Source organism: Dothidotthia symphoricarpi (genome assembly GCF_010015815.1).
Source record: "Dothidotthia symphoricarpi CBS 119687 unplaced genomic scaffold P153scaffold_11, whole genome shotgun sequence".
NCBI classification, from domain to species: Eukaryota; Fungi; Ascomycota; class Dothideomycetes; order Pleosporales; family Dothidotthiaceae; genus Dothidotthia; species Dothidotthia symphoricarpi.
In genome coordinates this window covers 183,999-202,395 of record NW_022985018.1, presented here as the reverse complement: position 1 = coordinate 202,395, position 18,397 = coordinate 183,999, and the positions used below count along the sequence as shown (strand labels likewise).

At 47.7% G+C, this 18,397-nt stretch overlaps 8 protein-coding genes and 1 non-coding gene across 9 annotated transcripts; 6 read left to right on the top strand and 3 right to left on the bottom strand.

The window, feature by feature from the left end:
• Positions 1-459: 459 nt before the first annotated feature.
• Positions 460-1,458, top strand: P153DRAFT_291847 (uncharacterized protein; the record flags this gene model as incomplete). The annotated part of the gene is made up of 1 exon (XM_033663792.1): positions 460-1,458. The coding sequence occupies one exon, from the start codon at positions 460-462 to the stop codon at positions 1,456-1,458; it is 999 nt and encodes a 332-aa protein (XP_033523138.1).
• Positions 1,459-3,671: 2,213 nt separating this feature from the next.
• P153DRAFT_385956 (uncharacterized protein) lies at positions 3,672-4,991 on the top strand (the record flags this gene model as incomplete). The annotated part of the gene is made up of 1 exon (XM_033670477.1): positions 3,672-4,991. The coding sequence occupies one exon, from the start codon at positions 3,672-3,674 to the stop codon at positions 4,989-4,991; it is 1,320 nt and encodes a 439-aa protein (XP_033523137.1).
• Positions 4,992-6,274: 1,283 nt separating this feature from the next.
• P153DRAFT_291820 (MFS general substrate transporter) lies at positions 6,275-7,981 on the top strand (the record flags this gene model as incomplete). The annotated part of the gene is made up of 3 exons (XM_033663788.1): positions 6,275-7,148; positions 7,213-7,667; positions 7,733-7,981. The coding sequence occupies 3 exons, from the start codon at positions 6,275-6,277 to the stop codon at positions 7,979-7,981; spliced, it is 1,578 nt and encodes a 525-aa protein (XP_033523136.1).
• A 524-nt stretch (positions 7,982-8,505) lies between these two features.
• On the bottom strand, positions 8,506-9,436 carry P153DRAFT_357271 (uncharacterized protein; the record flags this gene model as incomplete). The annotated part of the gene is made up of 4 exons (XM_033666718.1): positions 8,506-8,548; positions 8,597-8,684; positions 9,139-9,254; positions 9,306-9,436. 4 exons carry the CDS (start codon positions 9,434-9,436, stop codon positions 8,506-8,508), a joined length of 378 nt encoding a protein of 125 aa, XP_033523135.1.
• Positions 9,437-11,169: 1,733 nt separating this feature from the next.
• On the bottom strand, positions 11,170-12,073 carry P153DRAFT_403619 (uncharacterized protein; the record flags this gene model as incomplete). The annotated part of the gene is made up of 3 exons (XM_033671984.1): positions 11,170-11,570; positions 11,601-11,759; positions 11,828-12,073. The coding sequence occupies 3 exons, from the start codon at positions 12,071-12,073 to the stop codon at positions 11,283-11,285; spliced, it is 693 nt and encodes a 230-aa protein (XP_033523134.1). The 3' UTR covers positions 11,170-11,282.
• A 667-nt stretch (positions 12,074-12,740) lies between these two features.
• Positions 12,741-12,833, top strand: P153DRAFT_t75. Its single transcript has one exon. It is a non-coding gene; the product is annotated as a tRNA-Gly (tRNA).
• On the top strand, positions 12,760-14,230 carry P153DRAFT_367100 (uncharacterized protein). Its single transcript, XM_033668187.1, has 4 exons — positions 12,760-13,483; positions 13,537-13,664; positions 13,716-13,791; positions 13,843-14,230. The coding sequence occupies exons 1-4, from the start codon at positions 13,142-13,144 to the stop codon at positions 14,035-14,037; spliced, it is 741 nt and encodes a 246-aa protein (XP_033523133.1). The 5' UTR covers positions 12,760-13,141; the 3' UTR covers positions 14,038-14,230.
• A 236-nt stretch (positions 14,231-14,466) lies between these two features.
• Positions 14,467-16,031, top strand: P153DRAFT_340919 (uncharacterized protein). The gene is made up of 6 exons (XM_033665897.1): positions 14,467-14,703; positions 14,754-14,836; positions 14,887-15,067; positions 15,117-15,585; positions 15,635-15,775; positions 15,829-16,031. Exons 1-6 carry the CDS (start codon positions 14,515-14,517, stop codon positions 15,867-15,869), a joined length of 1,104 nt encoding a protein of 367 aa, XP_033523132.1. The 5' UTR covers positions 14,467-14,514; the 3' UTR covers positions 15,870-16,031.
• A 605-nt stretch (positions 16,032-16,636) lies between these two features.
• P153DRAFT_357267 (uncharacterized protein) lies at positions 16,637-18,166 on the bottom strand (the record flags this gene model as incomplete). The annotated part of the gene is made up of 1 exon (XM_033666717.1): positions 16,637-18,166. One exon carries the CDS (start codon positions 18,164-18,166, stop codon positions 16,637-16,639), a length of 1,530 nt encoding a protein of 509 aa, XP_033523131.1.
• Between the last annotated feature and the right edge of the window lie 231 nt (positions 18,167-18,397).

Below are 18,397 nucleotides of genomic sequence, written 5' to 3'. Positions count from 1 at the left end.
CCAAATGTGACTAGACATCTGTGTAACATATGTCCAGTGATAAATCACAGACGATCGGCAAACGAAGTGACTCACGGTCAGCAGATGGGCTACGATACTATGATCCCGCCAACGCCGATCGTAAAAGTCAAGACACCGAAAATGCGAAAGCAGATCCAGTACCACCCTGCAAAGCAGATTGTTCCACGAGATCTGCAATACACCATACCAGGGAGGCGGAAATATCCGCGCAATGTAAGGGACTGAGATAAAATGCAGAGGGATAAATGTAGAGGGATAAATGTAGAGGAACATTTAATTGATTGAAGCGTGATAAGTCAAGGTAAGATGTCAATTTACAATATTGGCTGGCCAACATGCAGATCGGAGGCTGTGCACAATAGTTGGTAGAATCTTGGGTACAAAGATCGTCCCTTACCCCGCCTTTTGCATGAGTCTCCTGTGTTTCTTCACTTCACTATGGCAAGAGTACAATACCAGTTTTTGAGAAGTCTCTTTGCTACAGGTAGCAACAGTCCTGTATACCCCAATACAACACCGTTAAATCGATCATGGCTTCCAGGGTACCCCCACATCGCCTTGAATGATTCCCTCGCCCTTTCAAATTTCCTTATAGGAGAGTTGGAGTGCTCAGACCTTGATGAAATGACAAGCTTTCTCTGGATGATGACATCCCAATCTAGCGCAAATATACCCGCGCTTCATTGGCAACACGTGAAGGGCCGAGACATTGTCCTTACGGAAGACCCCAAACTACATCTTATCTGGTCATACGACAAAATATATATCAAGCCTGTACCAACATATCTCCTGTCCCGCAGCTTCTGGGAGTCATATATCTTGGATCGTTCCACACAATTCAGCACTCACCAAACTCACGAAAAGATTCGTACCAGTGCGCTGGGATTTCTTCGATCCTACGCCTATCTGATACGCCACGAGTCTGACCTGCGCATCGCAAAGGATCCAAACTTGACTCTTGTTCCGCCATCTCTGACATGGAACAAATGGTGTCTTCTACGAGCTGCGCTTCTCCAGATTCAAGACAATGAGGTATCAGGCAGATATGGCTTTGGTGAGATTCGGCTTACAAGGTTGAATTCTTGGACCAAACTCCTGTGCAGGCCAACCTACCATCGCACACACCCACAGTACGGAGAGTATTTCGCAAGATTCTACGCTCCACTCCTTTTCTTCTTTGGCGTTGTCTCTGTGATGCTAAGCTCTATGCAACTGGTGGCAGCCGTTGAACAGATTGAAGAACAGTGGAATTTTCTACTGGGACTGTACCGAACTTTCAGTGTGGTTGTATTCCTGGTCACTTCTTTACTAGCATGTGTCTTCGTGTTGGTACTTCTAGTGAAAATTATAAAGGAATGGAAGTTTGCAGTGAGCGTTCGGCACGCACAGAGAGGCAGGAGATATCCTAAGAACGCTGTGGATAGCTCGATAGTCTAGTACAGCGGATTGCAGAATGCGACAAGAAAACAAAACGACATACAACCTTGAGATGAAGACAAAGCATGAAATTTCAGGTGTGAAAAGCTTAATGTGCGTAATATCATGGAAGTACTGCTAATTCTTGAATGAAACAACTGATAGATATACTTGATGGAAAGTGTTGCTATATGTTGGTTATTGTGCCAGCTATCCTATTGATCCTGAGACATATAGCCGGTCACAAGCCCCTGGATTATTGATTATACTACTCACAACACTTCTTTGGTGCTCTGTTCGATACAAATATAGCTCCACAACGAACTAGCCCGCCAGAAGTCAAAATTCAACAATCTTCGTGCTTCCTGTGTGCGAGGCCGGGAACGCACCAGGGCACTGCACTTATCTTTTGGACACCAGTGTTAGCGCCGAGCCTGTTTGAAGTTCAAACGCAGGTGCGGAGAGATTTCTTGTGCGGCCAGGACTGGGCACCTTGGTGATCATAGTCGAACTACCGCTTCTGAGTAGTGGTGAAGCAGCGAGACCGAGGGATTGACTGGTACTTACAGACACGACATCTGCTTGCAGAATGCGAATTGGCTTGCCTTCGAACTCAATAGGATGGAGCGGTGCTAAAGGATTTTTGTTGAGAGACTCACAACAGAGCTTCGTTGCTGCGTGATTTCAGGAGGGTCGATGTTGTCTGGCTTTCGGTTTCTACGTTGTCCACCGGCTTGGCGTTTTCTATCTTTGTCTTGAACGACGCAGTATGTTTCCTTGTAAAGTCACCGTCGGCATTATCTGCGTATGAACTAGCTGCGAAATTACCGTGTATATGCGACGCCCCACCGCTCGGTCTTCCAAATTCGACTCATGTCTACGCCTTTTGCTCTTCTCAACCCCGATGAGCTTCAGCCCAACAAGACTCCCAGTCGTTACTCTCCACCTATATCTTGCCCGCATTTATAATGGATTTCCAGGAACTCTTACGCAACATCTTGCTTTCTACCTCCAATATTCTCTTTCGTACTTCTGCCGGTAATTTCTTTATCGTGTAGCAGTCTTCTAAGCATCCATGGATATAATACTCGCACCCTGTTCTTAGTGCAGTGTTCTCGGCACTGAGGAGACGTTGCAATGCAGTCCCAAGGGCCAGACTAATAAACGACGGTGAGCGATTGCTCATATCCTGCCACATGAAGCCATCCCCTCCGGCATCCACCCACCGATCTATGACAAACCCCTTCAATATCTCCGACACACCACCCCTCTCACTAGCAAACAAATCCGCGATGGTGTCCCCATCCGCACACACATCCTTCTCCACTTTCTCCTCAAGCATATCCATAGCCTGATCCGCAAACCCTACTATCCCCAACCACACAACCCAATAGATGCGCATTCATGAGCGGCAAGAATGCTCGCCAGGTATGGTGGGACTCGAAATCGATGTAAAAACAGTATGGCTTGTTGCAGTGGATGGAAACTGTACCAGTACACGTGTAGATACTATAGAGCTCAAAGGCGGGTGGGTCGAGATCAGGTAAAAGAAGCTGACTTTCTACCTTCGGGATGGAAAATGAAGCAGACGACTCGTAAGTGCGAAAGCAGTAGCGTATAAAGTAGATGAAATTGGGATCTTGCTGGCCGAGGAGGAGGCGAAGTGTTGGGTCACGCGGATGCTTTGGGATTGCTGTTGTTGGGTGGTAAGTCACTATTCATTATGTTGGGGGGTATATGCTTCTGCATGAAGAACTCGGCTAGTGTTACTATCTTTCCTCGTTCTGTGCGAGACTTATCATTGTTGTCTACTCTCCCTTTATTGACGAGAGTGTCTGTAGGTCCTTCCTTTTTGATAGTTCTTCCATTGGACTTGTGGAGTTTCTTGAATCTCGATAACATTTTCATGAGTGTTGTGTTGACGAAAATTGCTCTGCTTGCAAATAAAGCAAGAGATGCCGAGAGATGCATATTACAATACAAAGCCCTAGAACTACATGGATAGTGAAGATCACGCTGCGTTTGTAACCAACAAGTTGTGATGCTGTATAGACGTGACGCGAAGAGTTAGGTCACTGTAGCTTTTTATAACGTATCCTTGGTACGTATTATTCGTATGCCCCAGATCAAACGCGAATTTAATATGTGAACAGAAACGGATGCAGAAGTACGACACCTAATTGTATGTGATCTCTATGCAGGCTTTCTAAGTTTTACACAGATATTTCTTTACCATGGCAAGGCGACTGGAAATATTGAGGTCTTCTGGAGAGGTGGTTGAGAAGGTCAGGGACATAAGGTTTCTATTGAACTTTATCACGACGTCCGAAAACGTATATCAACAGTCCTTCTACGTACCACACTGGATCGCAAAGCGCTCTCCGTATCTCTGCAGCCTCATTCCATATACATCGGCTGGACTTGAAGGCCTTTGCATCGAACTCCATAATATTTGTCCAATGGCATTCGGGGTCTACGTTGAGTGGCTGCACCTCAACCAAATCACCCCGATATGCGCTGACGCTGTAGCCTTTCGCTCCCCAGTCCCGCAAATTTCTACTCTGCTTTTCGGAGACTGTATGACGCTCATACGCGCTCATATGTTAGGGTCAAAGTTCCAGCACGCCCATTTCCAGGACCATATCATCGACCAAATGACGCGGATCTTGGACCCGAGCCAAACACCAAACGTTGAGATTTTGACAGTTGTGTTTGGCGAGGAAATTGTAAGCAAGGAGTTGAGGTCTTTTGTTATCGACAATATGTTCGCCGCAGAAAGGAGAATGCTAGCAATGTTGCGAGGAAATGCAGAAGACATGCGGAGAGGTAGCAGTGCCAACCCCAGCTGCGACTATCATATTCATGAAGGAGGAAGATGCTACAGAGATGTACCATGGCCCCAGGTCTATCAAGATGAGAACATGCGTCACGTATCATTGTATTCAAACACGCTGTCTAGCCGCAAAGCTGCTTTCTCGCAAAATCTGGGCCATGAAGACACAACGATACTTGAGAACATTCCTTCGTCTCCGATGGATAATACCTCGTTTTATTTGATGCCAAAACCTAATTCGAACCCCTCTGGAGATATGAGGTGGCCTCGAATAGCTCATAGGCCAGGACAACGAGAGAAAGTACCACCTGAATTAGTTAACAAACCTCTTCCTCCACTTCCCGACCAGCCGATCAAGCCAACACACCTTTTATTTGCCCCATATTTTCAAAGTATCACTTACCACCATACCCCGGAAACCATCACTACGCAGGATATCGTACATGAATGTCTCAATCGACTACCAACCAAATCTTCTGATACTCCACCGCCCGTTGTGGACCATGAAGAAGACTATGAATTTCCCATATTTTCGGAATCAATTTGTAGCCTTCAGACGCCAGAGCCTTCCAACCTTTCACACGAGCCACCCAAAATGATATCCTCCACAGGCTCAACCAAACGGAAGCCTGTGCCACCTCGTGGTGAAGACTGGATTGAGCAGTACAACTGTGTAAATGAACTCAACATGACATTAAGTTCAGATTCGACAAGAAAATAGACGAGGGAAGGTAAGTTGACATTGTGACTTCCGGTGTAGGCGGAACGTATTGGCAGGAGGCATGTCAATTGAGCACGGATTGGTAATGGATCAGTTTGATTGGGGCATCTAGTCCGGGAAATTTGTCAACGTAATTAGGAGCCTTTCAATGTCAATGAACTAGGCTGTTCTTATCTTCCATTCGTTTGCAGATTGTTAGGCTGATAATATTGCCTCACGTTGTTGGATCTATTTGCCAAGGAGGAATTGTGGCTGGTCATCGGGTAGGTAATGGACCAATCAACCCTCAAAACCATTGAGGCGGACGCAGGGAAAGTAACTTGCAAGTGCAGTTGTCGGTGCTAGCAGTTTTGGTAAGGCTCTAGTTCTTGTGTCGGAAGCGGTTGCAATCTACGCCACGCAGATTTTCGAAGAACATGCTACCAATGAACCTGTATCATGAAAACCATTTGTTGGGTTCTCTCGCGGCTGGTGTTAACGGGCTTGAGACATTGATCCGTCGCATGTTCTTAACGCTCTCACTAAACATTGCGCGTTGTGCTGGAGCTAGGGAGTGCGAACGGTGTCCGAGCGTTCATTCCCCAGACGCACGGTGCTGCCCCACCTTCGCCGCCGTCTAAACTCACCATCGAGTGACCGCGCGGTTGTGCGCCTGATGATCTTTTACTGCTCAATTTATGCACCACTCACAACAGGCCAAGACGCCTTAGCAACGCTTCTTGAATCTTAGCGGTGGAAGCTTGATTGGTGGCGCTCTTGTCCTAACCCTAATCCATGATGGTGATGCTAACATGACCCTTCTAGACATGTCAGAGACCCATCACCACACGCAGAACAACATACCCGTTCCTTGGCGCTGGATCTTAAGATCTACATGGTTTCGAAAGGCCTGCAGATGTTCGCGACATTGGTCTACGATTCTGAACTTCGATACCACTCTACGAATGTTTGCCGGGTATGTCAGTTAGAGTCCTCATCTCTCATGGCGCCGCGTTGGTATCGTAGAAGTCAATTTCCACTCCTACAAACACCCAAGGGATGAGCCTTATAATTCGTGGATTTCAGTAATTCCGAGAAAGCGGCTGGGGCTAACCGCAGGGGCTGTGGTAACTCCGCGGATGGCCTGCGCGCCCCAAAAAACATCCCATGTGTCCATAGCCATCCAGTCGGATACAGCCGGTCCGATATTAGCTCTCCCCCAGCTCACCTACCCCAGACTCATATATTACCCCGGACAACTCCTCTTCTCCATTTTCTTGAACCATCGACAACTACCCAGCAGCATGGCCTCGACAGTGGAGAAACCGACCGCCACTGGAGTGGAGAACCTAGCCAACAATTCTTCTGGCAATCTTGCTATTGCTTTTGAGGAAGGCAAGGACCTCGGCCTGAGCGATGCTCATCTCTGCACCGACGCGGACAACAAACGTATCCTTCGCAAGACGGACCTCTACATGCTCTCACTTCTTTGCATGGTTTATTTTCTTCAGTCAGCAGACAAAGGAATCATCGGCTTAACGGCAGTCTACGGTTTAAAAACCGATGCGAAACTCAAGGGCAACAACTATTCCAATATTGGTAACATCGGTTACTATGCCCAACTTGGTGTCCAGCCTTTGGCTGCATATATCCTTGTCAAGGCGCGATACCGCCAAGTCCTTCCCATCATCATCACCTGCTGGGGAATTTCGGTTGCTGGTGGCCTTGGTGGATCCAGAAGTTACGCTGGGCTCCTTGTGTCTCGGTTTTTCCTCGGTGCCTTCGAGGCTGCCGTCATTCCACTTTTCTCCATCATTACCATCGCCTTCTACAGACGTTCAGAACAGCCTTTCCGGGTCGCATGCTGGTACAGCTGCTATGGTCTTAGCACTTTGATAAGTGCTCCCATCGTTTACGGCTTTGGTCGTATACACTCGCACACGCTCTTCCGGTACCAGGTCGTTTACCTCTTCTTCGGCCTCTTGACTATTTTCATTGGTCTTATCACCTACTGGTGGGCCCATGACAGCCCCGGAGAGGCGCGGTATCTGTCGCCCGAGGACCGTCTCAAGGCTGTCGATCGATTGAAGGCCAACCAGCAGGGTATCGTCTCGCACAACTTCAATTGGAAGCACGTTATCGAGGCTTGGACGGAACCTAAATATTGGCTATACATGAGTACGTACCTCCAATATGCAGATTGTATATAAGAATTATACTGACTTTATACTCCCACTTTTAGTTATGGTCATCGCCGTCAACGCTGGAGCATCTGTCTCATCGGTTTTCGGTTCCATTATTCTCCAAAGTTTGGCTGGCTTTACGGCTGATCAAGCTGTGCTTCTCAACATGCCATTCGGCGCGCTCCAATTCCTGTCGATCATCTCCGCGTCATGGTTGGCATACCGTTTTAAACGCAAGTCGCCCTTCTTGCTCGGACTTGTTACCATCGTTATCATTGGAGTTACCTTGCTGGTTGCTCTCCCAAAGACCAAGGCGAACAAGGGTGGTCTCCTCGCCGGCTACTATCTGATCGCTTTCGTTTACGCCATTAACCCTTTGCTCATCTCCTGGATGGGCGGTAACTGTGCCGGACAGACCAAAAAGGCCATATACTACACGTCTTTCAATGCTGGCAATTCCATCGGTAACATTATCACTCCTTACATCTTCGACGCCAAATTTGCCCCACAATACGTACGTACACCCCAGCTTTCCGTATTCCTACTGTTCGGAACCATAGCTGACTTGAAGTTATTTAGATCAACGCCCTTAAAGGCATTCTGGCTATTTGGTGCATCCTTTGGGGTGTTGTAGTTGCTCAGATCTTGCTCATCACCTGGATGCAAAAGAAGAAGGGAGACCAGCGTGAAGCAGCCGGTCTTCCAAGGAACTTCGTCGACTACTCTATGAGTGGAGAATTCCACGAGGCTGGTTCCGAGGTTCACGGCGAGAACGGTCTTCAAGACATGACAGACAAGGAGAACATTTACTTCCAGTACCTTTTGTAATTAAAGTCATAGCCAGGTCATGCTTTCGAAGCATCTTTTTACTACATAATTTTCCCAATGTTGATGCCAAGCTGAACATCGAAGTGACCAGCAAGCAATGTATTTCTCCCCTGCCACACAGGTCGATTTGATGATTGCGTGCCTAGTATGTGACGTAACTAAATACTAATGTTTTACATCAATTTACCTTCTACTTCTTTATACAACATCATGTATGAACCATCCTCTTCTGTTATCGCCTCAAGGTAGAGTAGATATGGCTTAAAACGATGATGTGTCAGCAAGGCAACAACAACACTAACTGGATCTGTTAATAGTATCTTGCTGCTAGGTTGTAGTCTCCTGCAAATAATCAGCGCAAGCAAGTCTCTATTAACATATGATGCTCTACGCTGAGTGAGAGTTTCCAGTGCATCGCGAAATTCTCTTTTTGATGCGTCCAGAATTCCTGAACTGCATATATTCTCATCAAGCTGACACACTCGCCGTCGTCAATGGGTACCCGTACTCTCCTAGTTGATCTTTCATGCTGTTGCGTCACCAAATAGAGTCACTTTAGCAACAAGGCTGATTGTATGAGCAGCACAGCGAATACGATGTAAATTGGTGACTCACAACTTGTATGTATTGTCTGGGACAGTGATGAGGTTGCTGTCGTTATTTGTAGCGTAGTCACCTCGACATCGTGTTACGCTGACCTGAGCTACATCACGTGTCGTGATAGGTTTTGGTGAGCTTGTGATAGTAAACGACTTGATCGAGTGGACGATTGAACTGTGGTTTACGTTGAAAGTAGACATATCTTAATATCACAATACACGTAGGCGCGGTAGATTGATGTACTAGATCGGTGTTTTCACTACGTATGGCTTGACAGGACGCAGCTCAAAGAACTCTGGATGGAAGCGATTCTTGGAGCGAACATATCAAGTGGGCAGTCTGTACTCCAACCAACCAGTTCTAGATCGTCGTCGTGACACTTAAACGCAGAACCTAGCTCAACCTGAAGGAGTTCCACTGGGCTCTAGTAATGCACGATCCACCTGAAACTCCTAGAGTGCCTCCGTTGCAACCAGATCCAGAATAAACTATATAATGACAATGGTTAGTAACTGTGCCGTACTCGACGACTGTAAGCCGAATTGAGCCTAACTTACGTTTGCTGGCCAAAAATCCTCCAGTGTTGATGAAGAAAGCACCGGTCTGGCCATCGATATTATAGCATGTTCCTGAGACTGGAGCCGCGTGATAAAGAATGTTCCGATCATTTCGGCTATACCAACTCGTTAGGGAATATCGTCCAAAATTCAAAATACCATCTTACCAATCGTCCATTGTACGATACTGGTTCAATTTGACGGCATCTCTAGTAGCCAAAGAGAGACCTCCTGAAACTGGCTCTGGCATGGCCAGGGCTGGGATAGTAAAAGCTGCAGCAAGCGCAAGGAACTTCATGTTGCTTTAGTTCGAAGGTTGAGGAGTGATGGTAGTATGTTGAAGAAGATGATGTTGTGAATTTCTAGACCTATGCTGCTCCGTCCTTTATATCAATCTGCAGGACAGCCAAGCACGCTACCAAGCACAAGCCCATCTCGAGATTTACATGTCCGAAATTAGCGGTGAGCATATTATCAAGTGTGAAGAGATGTGGAAGCCACTAAGGAGCCAAAGAAGAGGCAGACAAGGCGTTCACCGGTGAAGACACAGATTAGTGGGTGGCCTGAGAGAAGGAAAAGTACGCTGATCATTACGAAGTTGGGGGATCTTTTGGGGTGTTAATATTAGTGGCACTACCATAGAAGTGCCTTCGGATGTATAGTGTACAGTAGAGACAGTGTTGCAGTAGCTGATAGGGTAGAGAGCACAGGCTAAGGCAGATAATTGAGCCAACTACATTCTACGCAGGTCTCTTCCCGCGTTATTAACCAGCTCGGTAGTACCTAGAGATGCTTTGACCATGTACACTCCTTATGCTGGATACCACAGTAGCTCTCCATTCCCACCCTTACTAATCTTTTATAGTATAGCGCTCGTATAACCAAGACCCGAAAGACTGGGCTATAGGAAGTACGGTCGGGCGGAGGGAAAAGAGCGTTGTAATCGCCTGCATTGGCCTCAGTGAGCAAGAATTTGTCTCCCAGTTAGAATAAGTTATCAAGTTAAGGTTTAGACGCCGAGAAAGCAATGAGGTCCAACATCCACAACGTGATACTCGCAGTAGCAAACATTCAGCAACGAGCACTTTATGACATAAAGCATTATATGAGAGGCAAAAAGTGTCACTGGTGCATTGACCCACCTCCTAATTTTAGGATGCTAGTCAAAGCGCGACCTCAAAGGGAAGGTAGTAGGGATAGATAGAAGTGTGCAGATCGCGGTGCAGAGCCTAATAAGCAGTATTGAAAGTAGTCAGTTCTGGAGCGTAGTCATAGTAAGGCAGTTCCTAGGACTAAGATTCTTCATGTAGAGCCTGTTGCCTCCCTTCTGTACGATAGTTGCAGGCGGGATGTTCCGTAGTTACACACATACGCTATAACCCCACATGCAATTGGAATTAGGCGTCCATAGGAACCAACGCACGGTATCACCAAATAGTTTTCGCTTTTCGCTTTTCGCTTTTGGCTTTGAGGTTCGTCTTCTGCTGATCGAGCCAATTCACCACCCAAACTATGCAGCCAAGAGCTCGGACAAACCCAAGGCAATTAACCCACTTCACCCGATATTTACCAAAACCCAATTTAGATGTAGCATAGTCAATAATAACACTCACAATCTGCAATATAAAAGCTCAGCTTATCGTCAACGTGCTGTTGGGGCGAAGTGCTGCACCTCACACTTAGACTGCTTGCATAAGCAAGTCAGTAATCTCCTAACCGTATTGCGTGTTGTAGTATTCAAGACCTGACATCGTCTTTTTGATCAAGTACAGTACGCTCAATCGTCTCTAACACTGCCGATTGTTGATGTATAAACGCGAAACAAATGCGACTGGTGGAAGTTAGCAGTCGAGTGAGCGATTTTGATAAACTGTGCTCGAATTCTGTTTTAGGAAGTTCGTGCTTTTGTAGTGTTCGTTGAATAGACGTTTGTCTTGGTGTTGATGCTATATTTGATATTAAAGTGACGATCAGACGATCACTTGATGTCGACAGCGGCACGGTTCATGGCTTGGGGCCGCTGGAAAAGTCGTCGTATATAGCCAGCCATTGACCCTAGATTTGACCTCTGCTTCTCACTTCGCAGTTCAACATCATGTATCAGTCTCCATTTGAGACTTCCGACTATCCTTTTCTGCATATTTTCAACACTCATGACTTTTCTTCGTCTCCCTCATGCATGGCATTAAGCGTTTGGTCACCGCACAATGAACGATTCCAGATTGCGCTTGTAGCTTTTTCAACCGCTCTTCCCACAACGACCACTTCTTCCAACTCATCACTTCATCCAGATGCGCGTAAATCTTCTTGCCCGTTTCCGTGCCCGGTCGAAACCACTGACCGTAAACTCCAAACCACTCTGCCGCAGCTGGAACCTCAAGATCTAGTAGCGCCCCGTCACTCTCTGAAGCGTCCTCGATGACATCGTATACCTAATTAATTGAACAACTTGCAAGACCCACCTCAACTAGCCGCGCCTCGGTCTCTGCCCTCCTCACGTGCTTGTATAGTAGGGCGTTACTCTCTGGGGCGGCGGTTGCCTCGGCATCCCTTTTCCAGCTTCCGGATCGATAGCCGACGTCAGACCAGAGATTACCAAAGTGTGGGAGCCCTTTCAAAGCCTGTCAGAGGGCTGCTTGTTTTTCTGGAGAGCAGTGAAGTCCGGCTATGGAAGAGTCTGTAGCAGTACCAGTAATGGCTCGATGTGTTCCGATGGTAGTTCTACAAGAGCGTCCAGCAGGAGAATATATGGGCGAGAAAGCTCATCTCTAGGGTTTTCTGAAACCACAACAGGGCGAGTCACAGCCTGAGGGGCTTCTTTTGCAATCATCTTTAGGTGCAGGTAGTTTTTGAGGGCATCCGCTTGTTCATGATGACATCCATCTTCGAAGTCGCCGTCTGGGGCGAGCTTGCAAGACAACCAATCGTCCGACATAACTTTGTGCGATAGCGTTGTTTATGAAGGGAAAGACGTGTAGCAGATGGAGCGCAAGAAAAAATTCCTGAGATTGCAGGATGAGTTTTGTGCGAGATATCGTAGGGAAGCTGATCGAGGTGAGTTCCATAGGCCTTCAATGGTCTATCACGTGTTGATGTCTTCCATCGAAGAACAGAGATACAATTTCGCAAACTATTATCGAGGGCAAGTAATAGTGCTCAGAGAGTATACCGTCAAAAGCAGACAGACGAAAACAAGGCGTGTTCTGAGCTGCGGTCGTACGTTGTGATAACCACAAGGGTGGATTCAATAAGTCAAACGATCTTCAACTTTCGAATTGCGAATGTGGGAGACATGAATTGGATCAATGGTAAACATAACTCAACCGTGCAACTGTACTCAATGACGTCGTTACTTTTCATTGTTGATATCGAAGTAGTTCACTCAGCATATCGACTTAGAGCAGATAGAACGCATACGGCACGTGTAGACTGTTATTATAACAAACCATACTCTGATATGGAATTGACAAGCGATTGTCGTATTAATAACACAGCTAGAAACACTGATGAGATCTCCTGCGCTAGTTTAGACATTTCAATGCATGCCAAGAGCACAAAATCAGTGAACATAGATTTTGCGCCAAGAATCGCCTTCATCAAAAGCATCGGTGGTTTAGTGGTAAAATTAGCCGTTGCCAAGCGCCTCTCAGCGCCGCAACTTCGGCTAGCCCCGGGTTCGATTCCCGGCCGATGCAATATCCTTTTTTGCCTTTTTGTGGTCTTTCTGGCGGTTGACAGCTTTCCAGCCGCTTTGAGCAACATCGGGTGGATCAGGCCGCTAGTGACGATGCTGATTTGCGAGTGGATCCGCTTGGTCAGACCATGATAGGTGTTCGAACACAATATGCCGGCGATGTAAGCTCTAGGTGTCAGCTACAAGTCAACGTGTATGATGAAGCCTCACATTATCACCAGCCTGTAATACTCAACATCCCTTTCACACGTTATCTTTTGTCGACAGGTTCCTCCTTCATCTCCTCCTGCTCTTGAGTACAAATTCGAAATGGAAAACAACGCCGCCGAGGTTCTCCTGGCCGACCGCCGTCAAACTCAAGAGCGCTCTTCTGCGCCTGATCTTCGCCAGTATCGTGGATTCCATTGGACGCGCTTAGTACTGCGTGTTCTCTCACTGTCGACGTGTGCTGCTATAAGCGTCGTGTTGATTGACGCTATCTACACCTACAACAAGACGAAGCATGTTAGGAATCCGTATCGCGGCGGCAGCGGCACATTTCCCGTCTGGCCGAAGGATCTGAAGTTGTATCCAACCTACATTCTGCTCGGTGCAGCAGCTTTTGCGGGAGTTTTTAGCTTGCTACTTGTCGTTGCGAGCTTCACGAAAAAAGTACGTTCAGCTAGTGAAGACGGGAGAGATATTGCTAATCGACGGGTGGATAGGTGAGGAGGATGACACAGACCGGTAACGTTGCTACGGTCGTCATCTCGTCGGTTTGCTTGGTCGTGTGGGTCGTGGTTACCGCATATTATGGGACTTGGGATACCAGTGAGACGAACTGGGACTTGCTGTGAGTCGATCGTTCCCATCGCACGCGATTCAACAGCTGACATGTGAACAGCTCGTGGACTTGTCAGCATCGAAATCCTGAGTACCGTTACCAGGATATCAATTTCGGCGAGATATGTACTGAGATGGTAAGCAAACAACCCCAAAACTGTATGCACAATTTCTCATGCATCGTCTAGCGTTTCGCGTTTTGGGCTGGTGTTGGTCTAGCCGTAATGGAGGCTTTCAATTTGGCCATCTTTATCTTGTGGTTCATCAAGACACGACATTCTCGTGGTTACGAGCAGATGCAGAGCGGTAACGGCGAGCGAGGATTCCACTTGACGCCTACATCAAATGGTTCGAGGTTGCTGAGCGAGGAGAGAGGACCTTAGATAGGAAGCCAGCTAGCGGTAATGCACGCAGTACAAAACCTCGTGTTCATACTGACGGGGTTTCGCTTTCGGTTGTCAGCACTTGTTGTTTCCAGATGGTATCAGATTGATGAACGATATTTCAGGAGCAGATCTAATTGACTATGACGTCATGGTGATAGGCTGTCTACGGCAGTATGTATCTTGAATCATTCCAGCCTCATTTTGCGGCCACGCAAATCTAGGTATTGGATGATGCTGGGAATAACGCACGCTGCGCGAGTCACCTCACGATAGTCGGTATGATGTGGCAACACTATGGCCAGCTCCACAATGCCTCGGCGCAATGACCGACAAGAGGTTCGAGACGAGGAAGCGGGGCGCCCATCGCGGGGTCGATCTTTATGCAGGTCTAATAGCCGGGCTGCTCTCCATTTCATTGCCAATATCCTCTCAGATTAAACATTGGTTTGATCTGAAACCGAACACGCAACTACAATGGCTGCTGACCTAAAGAGTAATGCTAGTCTGCGCTTGACGCAAATCAAAGACTTCCTGACCCTAAACAAGACCGCGACGGCGATTCCTTGGGATCCCGATTGTACAATATTTCCAACCAGGAAGGAGCTTCCCGTTATTCCTGGAGCGCCCGCAGAAGCCGCTTGGGTCTGGGGTGAGCACGATTATGTTTGTGGAGCCATGCTGATCTTATGTGTGTTTTGCTGAATGGGGTGTAGATTGGCCGCCTTAATCTCCTTACCCCAACGCGTGTGGCAGCTGCTGCAAGAGAAATCAGGACTGGCGAGATTGTGCCTGTCAAGTGAGGTTCACTTTTAACTTGTATCGGGTTCAAGACTGACTCTATCTTAGCCTCCCACTAGATGTTCCCAACCAGCCTGCGTTCGACCGCGAGGTATTCACGCATGAGATCAAGACCGTTGTTGAGGGTATTGCATATGATGACATCTACCATCTGAATACCCAGAGCGGAACGCAATGGGACGGATTCAGGCACTTTGCCCACATAGCAACCGGGTCGTTCTACAATGGCGTAAGTCTTGCAAAACTAGTGTAAGATCTTCTGCTGACATCCATTTCAGACAAAAAGCAGCGATATAACCGGCCCATCGGCAAATCATAAATGCTCCATTCACCATTGGGCTGAACATGGCATCGCCGGCCGGGGTATCCTTCTTGACTATCGTGGCTACGCGCACAAGAAAGGTATCAACTATGATCCATTTGACTACTACCCAATCTCATGGGAAGAGCTCTATCAATGTGGCAAAGACCAAGGCGTCGACATTCGGCCAGCTGCTCAGGGTGGCGATATCAGACACGGAGACATGCTGTTCATCCGAAGCGGCTGGAAGGAAGCTTACGACAGTAAAAGTGACGACGACCGGACAAAAGCTGCACTGAGGCATGGAAGTGGGAAAGACGGAGAAGATGGGCAGCGGTACGCGGGTCTGAGCCAGGAGCCAAAGATTCTGGACTGGCTGCATGATTGTTACTTTGCTACAGTTGCAGGGGATGCTCCCGCTTTTGAGGCATGGCCTACGCATGAAGGTATGCACTCGAGCTTGACTGTGTTTGTGACTGTTGTTGATACGCTCAGATTATTACTTGCATGAATATCTTCTCGCGCTTTGGGGCGTGCCGATCGGGGAGATGCTCGATCTCGAGAAGCTCGCTCGAATGTGTCGGGAGAGGAACAGGTGGTTCTTCTTCTTCACTTCTGCACCGGCCAATTGCCCAGGTATGTTCGCAATTCCGAAGTGAACTTCGTCTCGCTAATGATATGGTCTCCAGCTGGTGTGAGCTCGCACGTCAATGGAACAGCAATATTCTAAGCGTAGAGCACAAATTTTGAAACATAAGTAGCCAGTAGAAGAGCCAAGAAAGGACACTGGCGCCTGTATATGGGAAATCTCGAGACACTATAGAACTTTGACTCAAGGCTCAACTAGATCAACGATGTGCACGTATGGCAGAAATCCAAATCCAGCTTCAAGTCTCTTCGTTGACCGCATACGCGAGTATCGCATGAGTGAGCCCTTCTATGCGTTGAAATAACTTGACATGACATGAAGCGCTCAACTTAGACGTATAAGGCGATCTATGTTCACTCTTCACTCGACAGAGACATAGGGGTTTAACATAAGTTTCTCAGCCCTCCCTTTCTCTGAGCAAATGTCAGATGAGGCACCTTTTTTTGTGCTAGATTGATAGTCCTACTGTTTCATCCTGGTCGTCGGTTTATTTCCGCATTCGGCAGAGTTTTTGTTTTTTTTACATTTTATGCCTCAAATGTTCCGCGCAATCGCATTCGTAACCCGTACCTCAGCTCTTCACACACAGCCTGCAGGAAAGAGTGCGTCATGCAATACGCAGGTGCTACTCTACCATGATTCGTGTGTTGGCCGTTCGACTGATCTAATGGGCTTGGTCTAAATGATGATGGACACAACGATGTTTTACAGTTACCAATATCGACTGAGCGAAGACACGTTCAAGACGATCGCCCTGTATAACAACTCAAGCGTTTCTAACAACTCGCATGTCGTCCCCAACAACCACGATAGCCCTGTGGTTTGTGGTTTCCGCAAGCTCACTAGGATCAAAAAAGCCTCAAAGATGCATGGCCATGTTCATCACTTCGAACACGTATATGACTGGTAATTCTGGACCTGGGTTGACTGGGTTGAGGCTTATGTCTTGGCTGAGAGGGCGGTTTCGGCTCTGTTGGTGAGACGTATTTTTTAGATCGAGGCGACGGCAGATGTTTGGGAACATGGATAGCAAAAACCGGAGTGACTTTTGATCGTGACGGCGTTTCCATGGCAATTGGTATTTGCTGTTCCGGGTGGTCGACTTGAGCTGTTGCTGGGATGTCCAGGCTAGTGGGTTTATCGCGTTTCGTCGTCCAGGACATCGGACTCATAGACGATGTATCCTGAAGAGCATCATAGAGCTCTCTACCGCGATGAATCTCCTCCGCCATGACAAGATCAGGAAACCTTTCAACCCTGAAATAACGCAGGACAGCCAGATCCTCGCTCAGGTCGTATAAATCCAAGGTAGTCGCCACAAGCCCAGCCCTCAAGGGGAAGCAGCGAATGTTGAAAACTTTTCTGAATTGCATCTCCCTTTCAGACATCGAGTCGTCCACTCGCAGCCTTCCCCACGTCGACAGCTCAAAAGCCCGTGATTTCGCCCGTGCAAGTAGCGTGAGCATTTGCGAGTAAAAGCCCTGCACGACCCACGAGCTGGGCCACGTATCAAAGTACTCCCGCATGGCCGTTGTTTCCATAACGCGGCCGTGACCGGGATTTTCCATCAAAGATTTAACACTCTCCCAGTCGAGCTGTGTCTTGGCTTGCTGTCTCTCCATTTTCATGCGCGAACGTGCAGCCAATCGCGATATTTGCCTGGGTTTCTTACAAAGAGACCTCTGAACCTGGGCCTGGAAGTACAACGGGCAGTGTTTGGCGGCTACCTTGTTTCGCTCAATGTTGGCCAATGCTTTGTAATACTGGCTAAGCACGAAATCGTTGATTTCCAGTTGTGTGAGCGTTTGCATGGCATTTTCACGTGCCCAAAGCGGAGCTGTCTTCATGAGGAAAGTGGTGATAGTGAGATCTGTAAGCAGCCGCGCAAATAGTTCCAAACGGCGGCAAGCATCGAGTTGACCGCTGTAATATGCTACTAAGAACCGGACAAGCTCAAAAGGATGCTCGTTGTCATTCAACTTTTTCCTGGTTGCCAACAAAATTGGTCGCATCCGGTTGGCTTGGTGTGTACTCCCTTGGAAGGTGTAATAGACAGTTTCTTCGGCAACCCACGGTTTTCCATCCCAGCGATCCCAGTTGAATAGCCCATGGCGGTTTGTTTTGAGTTGTATGTTTTCCGACTTGCGCCTCTCTAGACCCAGTCGCAGTTCGATTTGAGTGTTCCTCTTTGCCGTGAACGCGGGCCGACGTAATATGTGGTTGGATTCAACTCTTCCCCGTGATATCGACTGAGCGCCACTGTTGCCGACGGCATGGACAATAGCGCCAGGACGAATAACAGAGCGATTCATCACGTCAGCCCTCCAGACGTCGCATCCTAATGGCGGATGACGCTGCTGATCATGGCGACATGCCATGAAGAAAAGACCGGGGTTACCGAGGCTAGTAACAGAAGCGGTTAGCTTTGGCGCGTCGCGTCACCTCCTTGCGTGGAGAACGTCTTTGCAGTCGAAAGGATAGCATACTCCAGTTTTGTAATGAGTCGATGTATCATGGTCACAGTGGCTCAATAATCGTATCGTATCCAGCACAAGATCTCATCGAGTGCCACCTTCTGAGTTTCCAAAGATAGAAAAACCCACTAGAGT

Bases quoted from the DNA above. Each gene is read 5' to 3' on its own strand.
- P153DRAFT_340919 (XM_033665897.1), top strand. From the start codon at position 14,515: ATGGCTGCTGACCTAAAGAGTAATGCTAGTCTGCGCTTGACGCAAATC. The intron at 14,837-14,886 runs GTGAGGTTCACT...ACTCTATCTTAG, and splicing joins GGCGAGATTGTGCCTGTCAA to CCTCCCACTAGATGTTCCCA. The intron at 15,586-15,634 runs GTATGCACTCGA...TGATACGCTCAG, and splicing joins GGCATGGCCTACGCATGAAG to ATTATTACTTGCATGAATAT.
- P153DRAFT_367100 (XM_033668187.1), top strand. From the start codon at position 13,142: ATGGAAAACAACGCCGCCGAGGTTCTCCTGGCCGACCGCCGTCAAACT. The intron at 13,484-13,536 runs GTACGTTCAGCT...ACGGGTGGATAG, and splicing joins TTGCGAGCTTCACGAAAAAA to GTGAGGAGGATGACACAGAC. The intron at 13,792-13,842 runs GTAAGCAAACAA...TGCATCGTCTAG, and splicing joins GCGAGATATGTACTGAGATG to CGTTTCGCGTTTTGGGCTGG.